The 14,965-nt window shown below is 43.9% G+C and overlaps 1 protein-coding gene across 2 annotated transcripts; it reads right to left on the minus strand.

The window, feature by feature from the left end:
• Positions 1-3,653: 3,653 nt before the first annotated feature.
• On the minus strand, positions 3,654-14,609 carry ZPR1 (ZPR1 zinc finger). 2 transcript variants are annotated; one of them, XM_054592288.1, is made up of 14 exons: positions 14,395-14,609; positions 14,052-14,213; positions 13,545-13,635; positions 10,898-10,968; positions 9,985-10,071; positions 9,715-9,837; positions 9,341-9,388; positions 9,091-9,157; positions 8,619-8,689; positions 7,859-7,948; positions 7,274-7,384; positions 6,521-6,607; positions 4,938-5,003; positions 3,654-4,264 (listed from the first exon to the last, which is right to left on the minus strand). In XM_054592288.1, exons 1-14 carry the CDS (start codon positions 14,563-14,565, stop codon positions 4,130-4,132), a joined length of 1,380 nt encoding a protein of 459 aa, XP_054448263.1. In that variant the 5' UTR covers positions 14,566-14,609; the 3' UTR covers positions 3,654-4,129. The 2 variants fall into 2 exon arrangements, with proteins under 2 accessions (XP_054448263.1, XP_054448264.1); XM_054592289.1 differs by lacking the exon at positions 6,521-6,607.
• Between the last annotated feature and the right edge of the window lie 356 nt (positions 14,610-14,965).

Genomic DNA, 14,965 nt, shown 5'->3' on the forward strand with positions numbered 1-14,965 from the left:
GGAAATTAAGAATTCCAAACCAAATATAATTATGAAAAAATGTAGAGGCTTCTAACCTGTGTAATTTCCCCACGTTTGATATTGATAGTCCCCAGCTATCTCTTTTAGAGAACCTTTCCAGTGAAAAGGACCTGGATCTATTTCAGCATAGCAAATGAGGGGAAGCTACAGAGATTGAATCCTAACACTGAAGTTTTGGGGAAAAGGGCTTTCCTTCTTTTGGTCATTAAAAGTTTTACTTGGATTATCTCGTTTAACCCTCACAATCCTCAAATAGTCTTATTAGCCTTATTTCTACAGAAGAGAAACCTGAAGTTTGGCGACATTAAGGAAGTTGTCCAACTTCACACAGCTGGTCCTTGGGAGCAGAAATTAGCGAAGAGGGGTGCAAGAGGTAACCCAATATGTTTGAAATAAATATATTTTTATTATATAATTTTTGTCACTGTTTTAAAGTATGTTAGTCAAAAAGGTATTGTTATACTTTAAAAATACACATCTTAGGATACATGTTCAAAAATATACAAAACAGGTTTGAAGATCACTGCACTGAAACATGAACTTTTAACCACTGGGCTATAGTGAGTGGTCAGGGCACAGGCCCAGGGAGAAAGCAGGCTTGTGAGAAAGGAACACTGGACCAATATAGGACTTCACTAGCCAGAGGGCACCAAAGGTACCCCATACGCAACCATGCATTGGCTACTAGTCCACTTTGGTATATCTAAAATTGAACTTCAGTTTGGAAAGCCTCGCATTTCTGCTCCAGTGAACATCAGCAGTATAGTCCTCTCAGCCCTATCAGCCTATTTCTATGATTAGTTCCACCGCTATTCAGTACCCAACCTTTGCTAGGTAAGACCCAAGCTCATGCCCCAACCCTGTCTACCTCACAGGGCAGTGAAGCAGGATCAAATGAATTTATGTGCAGTGGCATGATTATGGGCTTTGCCCTCTCCCTGCTTGCATCTAATAAAGCAAATGCAGTGACTGTGGACTTGGCTTCCAAATGCTCAGATGTCTGACTGGCTTGGGTTTGAAGCCTGCCTCTTAGAAGCTTTGCTTCTTTCAACAAAGTACCTAACCTCTCTGAGGCTGTTTCTTCACCTGTAAAACGGGGGTAATTTTATTTATAGGTGCTTTTAACCAGAAAGGGTTTAAAGCAGAAAGAGACACTTAATACATCTAAAAGCACTTCACAATTACTAACTCACTAATCCTTACAAAAACCCTATGAAGTAGATGCTTTTATTACCCCATTTTACAGACTAGGAAACTGAAACATTAGAGGTGCCAGCACTACAGGGCTTGCTGATCCTAACCTGGGCACACAGAACCAACACTAGCTCTTCTCTGTTCACAGTTGAAAACACTTGCATTTTTCTGTAAAGAGAAGTGTGCAAACATTTTTTAAAATAATAAAGCCAAGTGTCTTAAACACCACTGCCCTAAATGTAAGGAGTGACCACTCCCTGAAATGTGCTACAGGTAACTGACATGCCACAGATATACAAAGGAAACATACTGAAAATGTCATAACGTCTTACTGAATCCACCAATACTTTCATCTAGCAGTCCATTATCTTTCATATTTATCCCACGTTCACCTTATCATGACACAGACGTACACTCTACCTTTGTGTTCACAGCTCTAATGGCTAAATATGACTATTTAATATGCTTGAAATATGTAGAAGTACCCTCACAAATGAACTCCTTTCCCCTTTTAATATAATCACAAAACTTAAGTTTATCCAGATGGTTGTGAAACTGAATCTACATGTTCTTGGGCTGGCACTTTGACTGTTTCACCTCCCCTGGCCTTAGAGCATGACCCTTCTCATACCTGTTATCCCTGTGCTACCTCCAGCACCCCCACAAGGCTCAATCCAGGATGGAAGATTTGTGAGCATCTGCTGAGGATTATCATGTAACAGATTTTATTAACAATATGCCAAATGCTAGAGGCTGTAGGAGAGGCCACTGTTAGATGTAAGCACCCACCTCCATCAGGCTGTATGAAGTGAAACAGGAGTTGAGTGTGAAACTGAAGGCTGCCATTCCTTGGCCCTGTCAAAGGAGGAAGTACCTTGGCTGGGTTATCGCAGTCTGACACCTCCTCCTCACTCATTCTTTACAAGTTCAGAAACTCAGGTTATTATTTCCCAATAACTGATTGGAATCCAGGAGATTGCCTCATCCCAAACTCACAAGACTCGGTAATGAACCAGAGTGCCATTTTCCCCCCTTCACACTGGGAAATGAAGCTGACATCAGGATCCATCTTCCAAACACAACCATCCCATAGGGAGAATCATTCAAGACACCAAATGATCAATTAGGTGGCCTGGTGAACTCTGATCCCCAAGTCATTTGGAAATACATCTGTGGGCAATCTATTAGGGCAGAACACTTGCTTAGAAGACTATTCAAAGTACTGTAACTTTAGTTTGTAAGTCATTGCTACCTTTAGTCTCCAAATTCTTAAAACACCTTACTCTTGCCCTCGCTTACAGAAATTTGAGATAAAGGTATGGGAGTCAGTCCCACATCATAGTAGTAAGGTGCAAAAGAATTCAATATGGAGAAGTGTCTGAAAACAGAACCTTTGGAAACAAGTACATTTAAGAAAGAGGGAGGAGGGAGAGATTCCACATAAGGAATATTCAAAGTAAAGGGGAAGGAAGGGATGCAGTATCACAGAAGCCAAGAGAAGGAGAGAGAGAAATCGTCCACTGTCAAATGTGACAGAAATAAAGACAATGAGAACATTTTCCAAGTGGAAAACCCCATTTGTGTGACCTTTGAGAACAGTTTAATAGAGCAGTGAAAATAGATGAGTGTGATTACTAAGTTATCTCTAACTAGGCAATTCTTCAAAGTTAAGTTTGCAGCACAAACCACTAAGGTTTGCCATTGCACCTCAACCAGCAGATCTTCATTGAACAAATTACCTCACAGCAGCCATGGCAGAAATCATCAAGGGTTAATGCAGTGCAAAGAGCACTAGCTGGGTAATTCAGGCCGCAGGCTGCGCAGTGCTGACTCATATAACTGTAAGCAGCCCCCTCCCTCTCCGGTTGAACCTGTTTATCCATTTGTAATTGAGAGTGGGACTAAAGGATCTCAAATACCCTCAACTGGCTCTAACATTTTCCAATCTCAGAGCTTTTGCATTTGCAGTTTCCTCTGCCTAGAAATCTCTTCTCTCAGGTATTCACATGGCTTACGCCCTTGCCGCCTCCTCAGCTTTGCCTAAATGTCAAACTGTCACCCTCTTGTTAAGACCTTCCCTGACTACTCTATTTGAAACACCTGTCCCCACCTTCCCTGGCACTATCCATATCCCTTCCCTCCTTTTACATGCTTCCATAACACTAACCACCATCTTACAGTTTTACTTACGGTTCATTTTCAATCCCACCCCGATTCCCACCATCACTTTCCCCACAAGACTTCACAAAAGCAGAGCTCTGTTTTGTCCACTGTTCAGTAGTGTGCCTGGCACAAAGCACTCACACAGCTATGCAGGAATGAATGAAATGCCAGCTCCAATCTCCAAATTACAGTGGCCATGCTGAAGAAAAACAACTTCAGGAGGTTGAATTCTGCTAGCATATCAAACAAGGACAGTGAATTGAGGCCAGTGCTGTTTGAAAGCCATCATTTTAATGAGAACTTCTCCACCTGTGCAGGACTCCCTCCCCTCAGAAGACTCCTTTCATGTTGAAAGTCAGTATTTTTTATACCCCAAAATCAATACCTAAACTCCAGCTGTAGCTGTCTTCCACCTTCCTCACCCTCGGAGTTCCAACTCTAGAGGAGAGAGCACTGTGTAGACTGAGGGTAAAGACTTGTTGGAAGAAAGTGCTCGTGACATTCCTCGAGGTCTGCTTCTGGGTCTCTTCCCAAGCTGATTTGCAACCTCCACAGTAAGGTCAAATAGCCCAACAGGTTGGCACTTGCATCACAAACAGTTTAGAAAGTGTGCCAACATCTCTGATTTGGACCAGGTGCCCTCCCACATGAGCAAGGCCTGGTAGGGAGGACACTCACAGCCTTTTCAAATAGTAACAAATAACCCCGTGGTCTGAGTAGTGCTGGAGGTTGGCCAGGAAACAATCCACTGCTACCGCTGAGGGGCCAGGCCTGCCTCATAGCCCTCGGTCCTCATGTCATTGAGCCCTAGCTCCTCATTTTGTTCAAACGTGCGCTCATAACGTTCCACCTTCATCTCGGGATCATCTTCAGGTGCATATACATTCTGAAAGGCCAAGGAGACAAGATCAGTGCCTATACCATCCTGCTATCCTCCCACTTTCTCAAAAACTCAATGAGTTCTTTACTCTCTAAACACCACCAATTCCCTATGACTAGGCTCAACTAGTGGGAAGCACAGAGATCACATGGGTCAGGAGTTAAGACCAATAAGCCCCAAGCAGAATTAGGAAACAATCCACCTAAACTTTCTATCTGCACCTTCTTATAAACAGCATAGCAATAGTCTCAATCATGGACAGACCTTAGGACAGTTTTGCCTGACCCTTAATGACTGCTCAATAAATGCTATTATCAATCACCAGAATATCTCCCCAGTCAGCCTAAAGCCTTTCAGTTTTCCTATCTTGGCCTTTGGACAAGGCATCATTTCTCCCCACTTCACAATCAGATTTGAAGAATGAAAATTTCATTGCTGAACTCAGAGCTGGGGACAAGAACTACACTGTAGGAAGAAGGAGCCTAGGACTATCCTTTTTCCCTCTTGATACACACAATCCTTCCCATCTTCCTCTTTCTCTCTTATATTCTACTTCTGCTAAGAGGTTCCTTCATAAAGAGCAGTTCATTTGGAACCAGGTCTGTGTTTCTAAAGAAATGATACTGAAGAAAGCTGAGAAAATATATTCCCATGAAATATCAGGGAAGGTCTACTATACCTGCAAGTAGCTGTTTCCTGCTGGATCGTTCATAATAAAGTGGGCCTTCATTTTACCCTCGATGATCTAAAGGAGAATATAGTATGTAAATTTTACATAGTAGGAAGAAGCTATCTCTGCCAGATGAGAAATCAAGCCAATTTACATTGCAATATGCCCAAATTTCATGAACTGGTGAGAAGAATCTAAAATAAGAACTGTTTGAAATTATTTAAGAAATAATTTTACATCCCCAATTTCATCTCCCACTCCAAAGAGCCAAACAACTGTCCTTTCTCTACCCCAGCAAGAGGGCTGAAGGATTCTGTGAAGTTACCACAACACACTATGGACTGGGTCCACTGACCCCAGTTGAGGATGGAAGGAAGAGAATCAAGACAGGAGATTAAATGAATATACTCTATTGGAAACAGACATACACACACCCCAGTCCTCTTCCCACACTCACCTCTCACCAGCCTAAGAAGAAACACCTAAAGACTCTTGCACTGGTGCTACCTCAATAAAATGGCCAAGCTAAATCTGCCTACAATGAGCCTAATGTCAGTAAGACTCACCCCAACTCAGGTTTTTTAGCTGTCTACTTTTAAATAGACAATCAATGATTATCAGACATCTGAGCAAAGCCCCTAACACAAAAATACAGAAAATTAAATGCAAAAAACAAAGAACAACCCAGAGGAAATGGAAACAATGCAAGGAAAATAAAGCACGAAAAAAAACCCCAGAACATTAATATTCTCAAGAGGAAGAAATAACAACAGGATGCTATTTTTTAAAAAAAGGCAGGGGGAGAATATTCAAAGACCAAAAAAGCTCTTGGAAAATAAAACTACGTTAGTGGAAATGAAAACCTCAACTGAAGGGCTGGGAAAAAAGTTGAGATCATCTAAAGTAGAACATACACAAAGAAACTAAAAACTGGACAAATAATAAGTAAATTACGGAAGACCAGAAAGTTAGCCTAATAGTCCAAACACGGGGTTTTCAGAGAGAGAGAACAGAAAGGAAGCAACTCTCAACAGAATAATTTTTAAAAGCTTCCTGTAACTGAGCCTCATGAGTTTCCAGATTCAAAGGACCCACCAAGTGCTTAGCACAGTGGTTTAAAATTGACCCCACACCAAAGCACATCCTGAAATTTCACATCACAAGGGACAAAAGTATCACAATAGGTCACAAAACATGAGGAATCAAAATGCCTTAAGACTTTTTGATAGCCAAAATGGAGCGTGGAAGACACTTGTGCAATATCTTTGAAATTCTGATGAAAAATTATTTTCATCCTAGAATTCTATTCCCAGCCATTAATCAATCTCTTATGAGGGCAGAGCAAAGAAATTTCCAGCACGTAAGGCCCCAGAAGTCTTACTTCCCATGCATTTTCTCAGGAAGCTACTGGAGAACATGCTCCAACAATATTAAGGGAAGAAACCGAGAAGGAAGATGACATGGGATATAGGAAGCGAGGAGAATCCCCAACATGATGGTTAAGTGTTTAAAAGGTAGCAAGACAGGAGATGTATTCTCTTGTTCACTGGAGACCAGGACCACACAGGTACTGACCAGCCAGATCCTCTCACCTGGTCCAACTTCTGGCTAAATTCCTGCAGTTTGTTCATCTGGCCAGGATTGGAACTGTCACCCAGTGTAAAAGGGTTCTTGGTCACCTGCAACAAATGTCATCCAAACTGCTAGTATGCTGGCTCTATGTTTGATAGGTTTGACCATAAACCTGGCAGGGGTGGAAGTTAATCCAACTCCTGGCTAAACTCCTGCAGTTTGTCCAGTTGGGAAAGCTTGATCTTCACTTATCCCATACGACCTGTCTGACCTAGGCAGCCACTCCTAAGGGTGTATGGATTAATCTGCCAAGATGACAACTGGCAATATGAAACAAACTATAAAAATACTCTTAAAATATGAGCTCTAGTCCTAATTTGAAGAAGAAATGTGGAGTATAATTTACAAAGACATAATGCCTAATAACTGAGAATTATGTGAAATGATTCATCAAGAGAATAAATATATGGGCTAAGTCAACACACATGTATCTATGTTGGGGAGTTTTAGGTGCTAAAAGGGCCCTTATCCCTCATTTTACATTGAAAATGAAAACCACACAATATTTCTACAGTGTTTCAGAGTTATGGCCTGGGAATTTCTACTCAGAATTTCCCATATACTTTCTTCACAATCCAACATAATATTTAAGTCTCTTAACTCAGTTTTAGGGCAAAGAAACCCCATTATCCGCCCCCAAAACTAGGGCATTTGAGGCCTGCTTGCCCCTTCCCCATAGCTGCACTGTTGAAGCAACCATGCACTATGCTCACCAGTTCCCGGATGTCTTTCAGCAGCCCCTCCAGTGTGGTAAACTTGCCCCCGAGGACAGCCATTCCCAGTTCAAATTCCAGCTCTGGGATTTCCACGCTGCATGTCTCAGACTGAGATGAGAGATCAACTTAAGCTTTGTATCAGGAGCCACTAGAGAAAGCTAACCAGAGTCCTTCTGCCAAATTAATACTACCATTGACAGTTTGGGGGCAAAGTCAACTATCCAAATTTTCTAACTTTCTAGTTAAAGCTAGACTCGCTACTATCCATATGAACCATAGGAATGGAACCAAGCGAATAAAGGGATCCCGAGCCATGACTCCAAGCTATCAGGTATCCTAACATCAGAGGCCAGAGCCAAGAGCCCTAACAGATATTGCAGGTAAAAAGCTGCCAAGTCATCAGAAAGAGCTTACGGGTTGCCCTCTAAATCTGTACTTCCTACCATGGATAAACTCTGCTCAGGAAGCCTCAAACCCACAGAAGTAAGGAGGTACCACACAGTCCCAGGACATAATTTAAAAAGACAATTTCCCCTACAAGTCATGTGAGGAAGACAGTCACATTCCCAAGCAAGTTGTTACCTTGAGCAGGTCTCTGGTCATATCGGAGGGATCTGTAATATGAAGACTGATCCTGGTGCCCAGGGGCTCTACTGCCCCTCCAGACTTCACCTGTGCAAACAGCAGTCAGGAGCAGCAGCAAAGACCTGATCCTCACCTGGTGCCCAGGAGACCTCAGGGGGTAGGCTTGGACCTCCAATCAGGCCCACTAATGACTCCCATGCACAGAGTCTTCTAAATCAATAGTAGCAGCAGTCACTCAAACCAAAACCAAGAGCTGGCCAGCAGCAAAGTGCCCAGCACCAGTAGCCTTCCCAAACTTACCCCAACTTGCCAAGAAACTCTGAATTTACCTTTTAAAAAAGTGATTATTGGGACTGAAAGGGGCTTTCAACTGCATCCAACATGTAGGTCCCCTTTATAATATTCTGGTTTAAGAGTTTAAAAGCTTATGCTTGAATACACTCAAGGAAAGGGAATTTACAACCCTCCAAGGTGGCCCATTTATTTTAACAGACCCCTTTGAGGGATGAATCAAAAAGTGGGTCTCCCTCCCCCTTAAAACCAAACTTTAAAATGTGTTAAACAAGTTAGGACATCTCTAACTTTTCTTCTCTATGCCAATTCCCAGTTCCTTCAATGGCTCCTTAGCCTACACTAAACTTAAGAGAAACACCCAACCCCAATGTGGCTCCCTCATCCCAAAGCAGATTTAGGGAGGACGAGAGTCAGACAGAGGTTACCCTCAAGCTAGTCTTCCCAAACAATGGAGACCACTCACCTCGTTGGTCCGATGGCCACAGTACTCGCAGTTGGTGGCCATAATGATAACCTCCTTAAAGTGAGGGATTTCTGAAGATGGAGTTAAGGGAATCTGCTTCCACAATAGCAAGACCACCCTCTGTCTGGGAAAGAACAAATCCAAACCCCAAACACAATCGCTGGTCCCAGGACTGCAGGAAATAAGATCACAAGAAGCAAGCTAACTAGTCTTCCAGAAGAGGGCAAAGTCGCAACCCATGGTGATCCCTGTTCATAAGTGTTGGCACCCATGGCTCAATCTACACACAGGAGCCTAGAGACTATAGCCTAATTCTCCCTGTAAACCCAAAAGCCAAGGTGCAATCTCATCAAAAGCTTATCACTAAGAATAAAACCTGGGCTGTCCATGAAGGGAGCAGTATTCTCCAGACTGAAGATAATCTTCACACCTGAGTCAGATGTGAGCAACCCAACTGCCTGACAAAAGATACGAACTAGCTTCATGTTGGTCTGAGCTGGAGCGTTGCATTCCGGGCAGTTTGTGTTGAACTGTAGCACCTGGAACACAACATGGGGATGAGGGAGTGAGCCCTCCCATGCAGGTGAGTGCTGTCAAGCTAAAGACATTCAGCTGGTATGCTGGTGGTCACCCATGTTGGTGGAGAGGAAGAGAGCCACCAAACAGCTTCAGTCTCGGCCCACAACTCTGCTCATTCCTCTACAGTAGCCAACATGACTCACTTCATTTCTGAGATCTTCCTCTTCCGGCTTCTCTTCTGGTGCCTCTGCCTGAAGTAAAAGAGATGCAAATCACATGTTGGCTCATATATCTCAGCCTCCCAAAACCCTGCCCTGAAGTGAGGGAAAATGCGGTGACTTGCTTTTGTCAGCTGCCACCCCATGAGTTTAACAGAGAAGCCAGAAAGCCCCAATCAAGAGGAGAACAAAGCTTAAGATAAGGTCACAGCCAATGCCGTCCTTTATTGTAAAGTTTAGCCTAAGTCCTTGACATGAGCTGGATGAGAAACACAAACATGCTGATATAGTGTACACAGGGCAGCGGCAGCAAAGTAAGTTTCCCCTAACTCCTCTTCTGGCTTCTTCAGTCCACTTACCTGGAGCCCCAGCATCCCTTCCTGCTGTGGAGTCCGGTTATAATGTGTGATAACCAGGGCATCATCTTTCTGAGGAGCGTGTGGGTTTTCCACAAAGCTGTTCCCTGAGGGATCATCTATGATCTAACAGATGGGTGAAGAGTAATCCCAAGTCAGGTACAGTCCTCCACCTACCATGAGAACACTCAGGCACCACAGTGGGAAAATCCCAGAGTCTTGATGGTTTCTCCTCCCCTAAATCTAAGGCACCTAGATTCCCTCAATACTCACCAGCGTGAAAGGAGAGGCCACATGCTTCAGCTCTTTCAATTTGACAATGAACTCATCAATTCTTTCAGCTATGGCTTCTTCATTTGCCTGATGCAAACAGAGTAAAAGCATCAGCCCTGGTGATAGACCATATGCCTCCACTCATTGTCAGTCCCAAGTCATCTGCACCAGGAAATCAGCACCTTGGCATGACTGGGAACAGGGAGACTCAGACCTCACAACAAGATATAGCATAGAGTTTAACTTTTATGGGTGGCGCCAGGTGAGCTTCATTTTCTCACTCATTCAACCATTTAGCCCAGGCACTCATGTCAAGTTAAATATCAGCATCCCTTCGTGGGGCTCCCCAGCCAGTCAGGAAGACTGATGACTAAGTATGTAATTACATTATTTCTGTTATAGTAAGTATAATACAGGGTCTGGCACAAATAATGTCCCTTTTTTATTACAAAATCATAAGCATGTAATTCTGTAACATAACAATGTCACATTCAAGCACACCATGTGATATTTTAGATGAAATGTTCAAAGTGCTGTCAATCTCATGTGAGAAATTCACACACACACCCTACCAACCACACTCAAGCAAGCCTCACTTCTGCTGGACCCTGTAGATACTGGAACACTCAGAAAGCAGATAAATCCAGGGGAAATGGAAAGGCTCTTCAAAAGTAATGTTACATTGTATGTCAGAGATGAAACCTGAATATACATTGGCGAAAGGAAGTAGAGAGAACAGAGGCTATTCCACATGCAACATCCTGGAAGTTATAGCATCACCATATGCTTCCCCTAAAAGTCCTCCAACATTCAGCCAAGAGACATTTCACCTACATGGAAAGCTGAATACTCTATTCAGATGCATATAAGTAATTATTCCTTCAGCTGCTCCAATCAGAAAATCCCAGCTTACCCTTCGTGTGGGCTGGTCCTGCTCCAGGCCAGAGATAGCACGGCTGATCAATCCTTCAACAGTGGTCAGAGCTGGTGAATACAAACAAAAGACAGGTAACTCTGTAGGCTTTGCTATCAGGTACCTGTATGACCCTGGGTGATACCTGAACTACCGTATTTTGCTGTGTATAATATGTTCTCTTGTATAATGTGTACCCACGTTTTTGGCCCAAACTTTCAGGAAAAAATCTTTCATTTTAATTTTTTAATTCAATTTTTTATTTATTTATATTTAGAAACAAAATCAATTATCATATTCCAGGGTACTGTTTTGCAAACAGATAGCGTTATTGCTTTCTACAGTTATTCTTTTAATGCATAAACAGAAATAAAAGAATTAGGACTCCCGGCCAAGATGGAGTTGTAGATAGATACACTTTGCCTTCTCGCACAACCAAAAGGACAACAAACTTAAAAACAAAAAACAACCAGAACTGCCAGAAAATTGAACTGTATGGAGGACCAACAACCAAGGAGTTAAAGAAGAAACATTCATCTACACTAGTAGGAGGGGCGGAGAGAACACATGGCAAGGTGGTAGCTGGCAAACCAGGCATTCCCACATATGTATATGCAGATAAACCAGGAGGAACAACAGGAGAGTGAGACGGTGCAACCCAGGGTTCCACCACAGGAAAAGAAAGCCTCAAGACCTCTCGCTATAAAAACCTGTGGGGGTTGCAGCAGCAGGAGAAAACTCTCAGTCTCACAACGGAGTTCTTTGGAGAGACTCACAGTGTCCCAGAACATACCCTAACCCACCCACCCAGGAATTGGCACCAGAAGGGCCCAATTTGCTTGTGGGTAGCTGGGAAGAGACTGAAAGTGGGGCGAGAGCTGAGCAAGTGGCATTTGTCCCTCTCTGACCCCTCCAGCCACATATAGCACCACACCACAGCCAAGTGGGTTGCCCCACCCTGGTGAATTCCTAAGGCTCTGCCCCTTACAACATAACAGGTACGCCGAGACAAATATGGCCCAAATAAAAGAACAGATCAAAACTCCAGAAAAAATACAACTAAGTGATGAAGAGAAAACCAACCAATCAGATGCAGAGATCAAAACACTGTCATCAGGATGCTCACAGAAATGGTTGAGTATGGTCACAAAACTGAGGAAAAAGTGAAGGCTATGTAAAGTGAAGTAAATAAAAATATACAGGGAACCAACAGTAAAGGGAAGGAAACTGGGACTAAATCAGTGATTTGGAACAGCAGGAAGAAATAAACATTCAACTGGAACAAAATGAAGAAACAAGAATTCAAAAAAATGAGGAGAGGCTTAGGAACCTCTGTGACACTGTAAACGTCCCAACATCCAAATCATAGGGGTGCCAGAGGAGAAGAGGAAGAGCAAGAAATTGAAAACTTATTTAAGCGAATAATGAAGGAGAACATCCACAATCTGGCCAAGGAAATAAGACTTCCAGGAGATCCAGGAAGCTCAGAGAGTCCCAGAGAAGTTGGACCCAAGGAAGCACACACCAAGGCACATCATCATTAAGTTACCCAAGATTAAAGTAAGGAGAGAATCTTAAAAGCACCAAGAGAAAAGGAGACAGTTACCTACAAAGGAGTTCCCATAAGACTGTTAGCTGATTTATCAAAAGAAATCTTGCAGGCGAGAAGGGGCTGGCAAGAAGTATTCAAAGGCATGAAAGGCAAGGGCCTACATCCAAGATTACTCTGTCCAGCAAAGCTCTCATTTAGAATGGAAGGGCAGATAAAGTGCTTCCCAGCTGAGGTCAAGTTAAAGGGGTTCATCATCACCAAGCCCTATTACATGAAACGTTAAAGGGACTTATTTAAGAAAAAAAAGATCAAAACTATGAACAGTAAAATGACAACAAACTCACAACTATCAACAACTGAACCAAAAAACAAACTAAGCAAACAAGTAGAACAGGAACAGACTCACAGATCACATGGAGGGTTATCAGGAAGGAAAGGGAGATGGGAGAATGGGGGAAAAGGTATAGGGAATAAGCAGCGTAAAGAGTAGGTACAAAACAGGCAGAGGGAGGTTTAGAATAATATAGGAATTAGAGAAGCCAAAGAACTTATATGTATGACCCATGGGAATAAACTAAGGGGCAGGAATGTTGGAGGGAGGTGGGGGTGCAGGGCAGAGGAGAGAAAGGGGAGAAAAAAATGGGACAACTGTAACAGCAAAATCAATAAAATACACTTTAAAAAATAATTAAAAACATTTACATAGATAGGGAATTAGTACTACTGATGTATGATGCACATTCTTAATTTTCCCCTTAAAATTTTGGGCAAGAAAGGTGAGCATTATACACGACAAAATACAGTATATGGGTGTTGCATTCATCTGTAAAATGAGGCTGGGAACAAGGTTCCATTCAGCTCTGATAACAGTAATGATAAAATTCCAGGAATAAGCACATCAGTCTTCCTATCACTGTCCACTATCCCAAACGGTTTCATCTAAGTTCTCTGCTTATGTTAAAACAATGATGATCACAGTGTTTACATGGCCAAACCCATACACAGCCACTAGATTTGGCCCCAAGGATTTTACAAGAAAGTGAGTAAGATTCCAGCTAGGCATACACAGCTCAAATACCCTGACCTTAAACTTACCTCCCTTCTGGCTGAAGGCAGGAATTTCAAAATCTAACTCTGGGATCCTTGTGGTGGCAGAATCAGTCTTTACTACTTCTCTGTTCATGTCCTGGGCAGAAAAAAACACTTGCAGTCCAGAGAGGTCAGCAGTACAGCTTCTCCTCAGTAAATACCAGACTGCCCCCTCCATCAGACCCCAGCCCAGCTTCTCTCCTCCTCTCTCCTCTTAGGAGTCCAGGCTACCAGTGCAGAACAGTGCATGTGGTGTGAGCCAAGCTGCCCAAATGGTAAGAGTATCTTTCCTAACAGCTACTACTCATTTGATACCCTTTCACAAAATTTAAATTGCACTTCCACAAGTCTCACCTGATCAGTTAACAGGACCAACACCATTTTATAAAGGAGGAAGTGAGGCTTGGACACTTGGGGTATTTATTACAAGTCCAACCTCCTGAACCAGAGCTCTGGCTCCAACCCCCAAACCTTCTCTAGGACACTAAGGTACCTGCTCTGGACTCCTCTCACCTCCGGCGCCCTGACCGTCAAAGTGTAGCGTACTCCCTGGTCCTGGATCCTGCCTGCCGACTGGATCTCCGTATTGTTCCAGCCACAGTGCTCGCAGGAAAAGGAGCTCACGATTATTTCTCTGAAGAAGGGGATCTTGGTGAGCAGGAGGCGCGTCATGCCCTGGGAAAGGAGAACGCCAAGTCAAGAACCAATGAAACTCCAGTTCCTTGTCTAATGACCTCCGGGGGCGCCCCAACCCCGGGTCCCCAACCAGGCGCATTCAGGGGGGTGGCCAACCCCCACTCCTCTCGCCTCTTCAGCACAGGCCTACTCCCACCCAGAGGCCGCGCCCCCATCTCACGTTGCGGTAACAGTTCATGCACAGCGACTCAATCTCGGTGGGCTGCTGCTCCTCATCCTCGGCGCTAATAGGCCGGAACAAGCGTCCCGGCACGGGAGCCCGGCCTGGGGTGGGCGAGGGGGCGGCAGCAACCCCCGGGCGCCCCGGTTCCACGGCCCCACTGGCCGACATCGCCTCCACGCGCAGTTCTCCGCACGCGTTCCGGCTTCCTCTCCTCTCCTGGCCACACCCCTTCCTCCAGCACTTCCGCCTGCTGCCTCCCGGCCCTTTCTTAAAGAGGCCGCAGACTCTAGGCCCTTAACGGTGCTAAGTTGCAAATGATCCAAACTTCCACAGCCAGATTCAAGCTTTGCTTTGCCTCTACCTTAATTCAGGCGTCACTTCCCCGTGGACGTCCTCCCAGACCCAGGGCAGTGCCTTTGAGTTTCGCAATATCTCCATTGCACAGGGTTCTAACTATTGACCATAAGTCTGATTACAAGAGGCTTGACATCTAGAGGCCAGGTTTGCCCATTGGTATTCCTGGGGACGTGCGCTCCCACCTGGGCTTCCTTTGAGCCACTTTTGGACC

This window comes from Pteronotus mesoamericanus, unplaced genomic scaffold, assembly GCF_021234165.1.
Source record: "Pteronotus mesoamericanus isolate MK-2021 breed Mesoamerican mustached bat unplaced genomic scaffold, CSHL_Meso_final scaffold_36, whole genome shotgun sequence".
NCBI lineage: Eukaryota > Metazoa > Chordata > Mammalia > Chiroptera > Mormoopidae > Pteronotus > Pteronotus mesoamericanus.

What these genes read in the sequence shown, in the direction of transcription:
- ZPR1 (XM_054592288.1), bottom strand. Translation starts at nt 14,565, where the DNA reads ATGTCGGCCAGTGGGGCCGTGGAACCGGGGCGCCCGGGGGTTGCTGCC. An exon ending in AGGACCAGCCCACACGAAGG is followed by an intron (nt 10,072 to 10,897) that starts GTAAGCTGGGAT and finishes TGTTTGCATCAG; the next exon opens with GCAAATGAAGAAGCCATAGC. An exon ending in AGGAAGATCTCAGAAATGAA is followed by an intron (nt 9,158 to 9,340) that starts GTGAGTCATGTT and finishes GTTGTGTTCCAG; the next exon opens with GTGCTACAGTTCAACACAAA.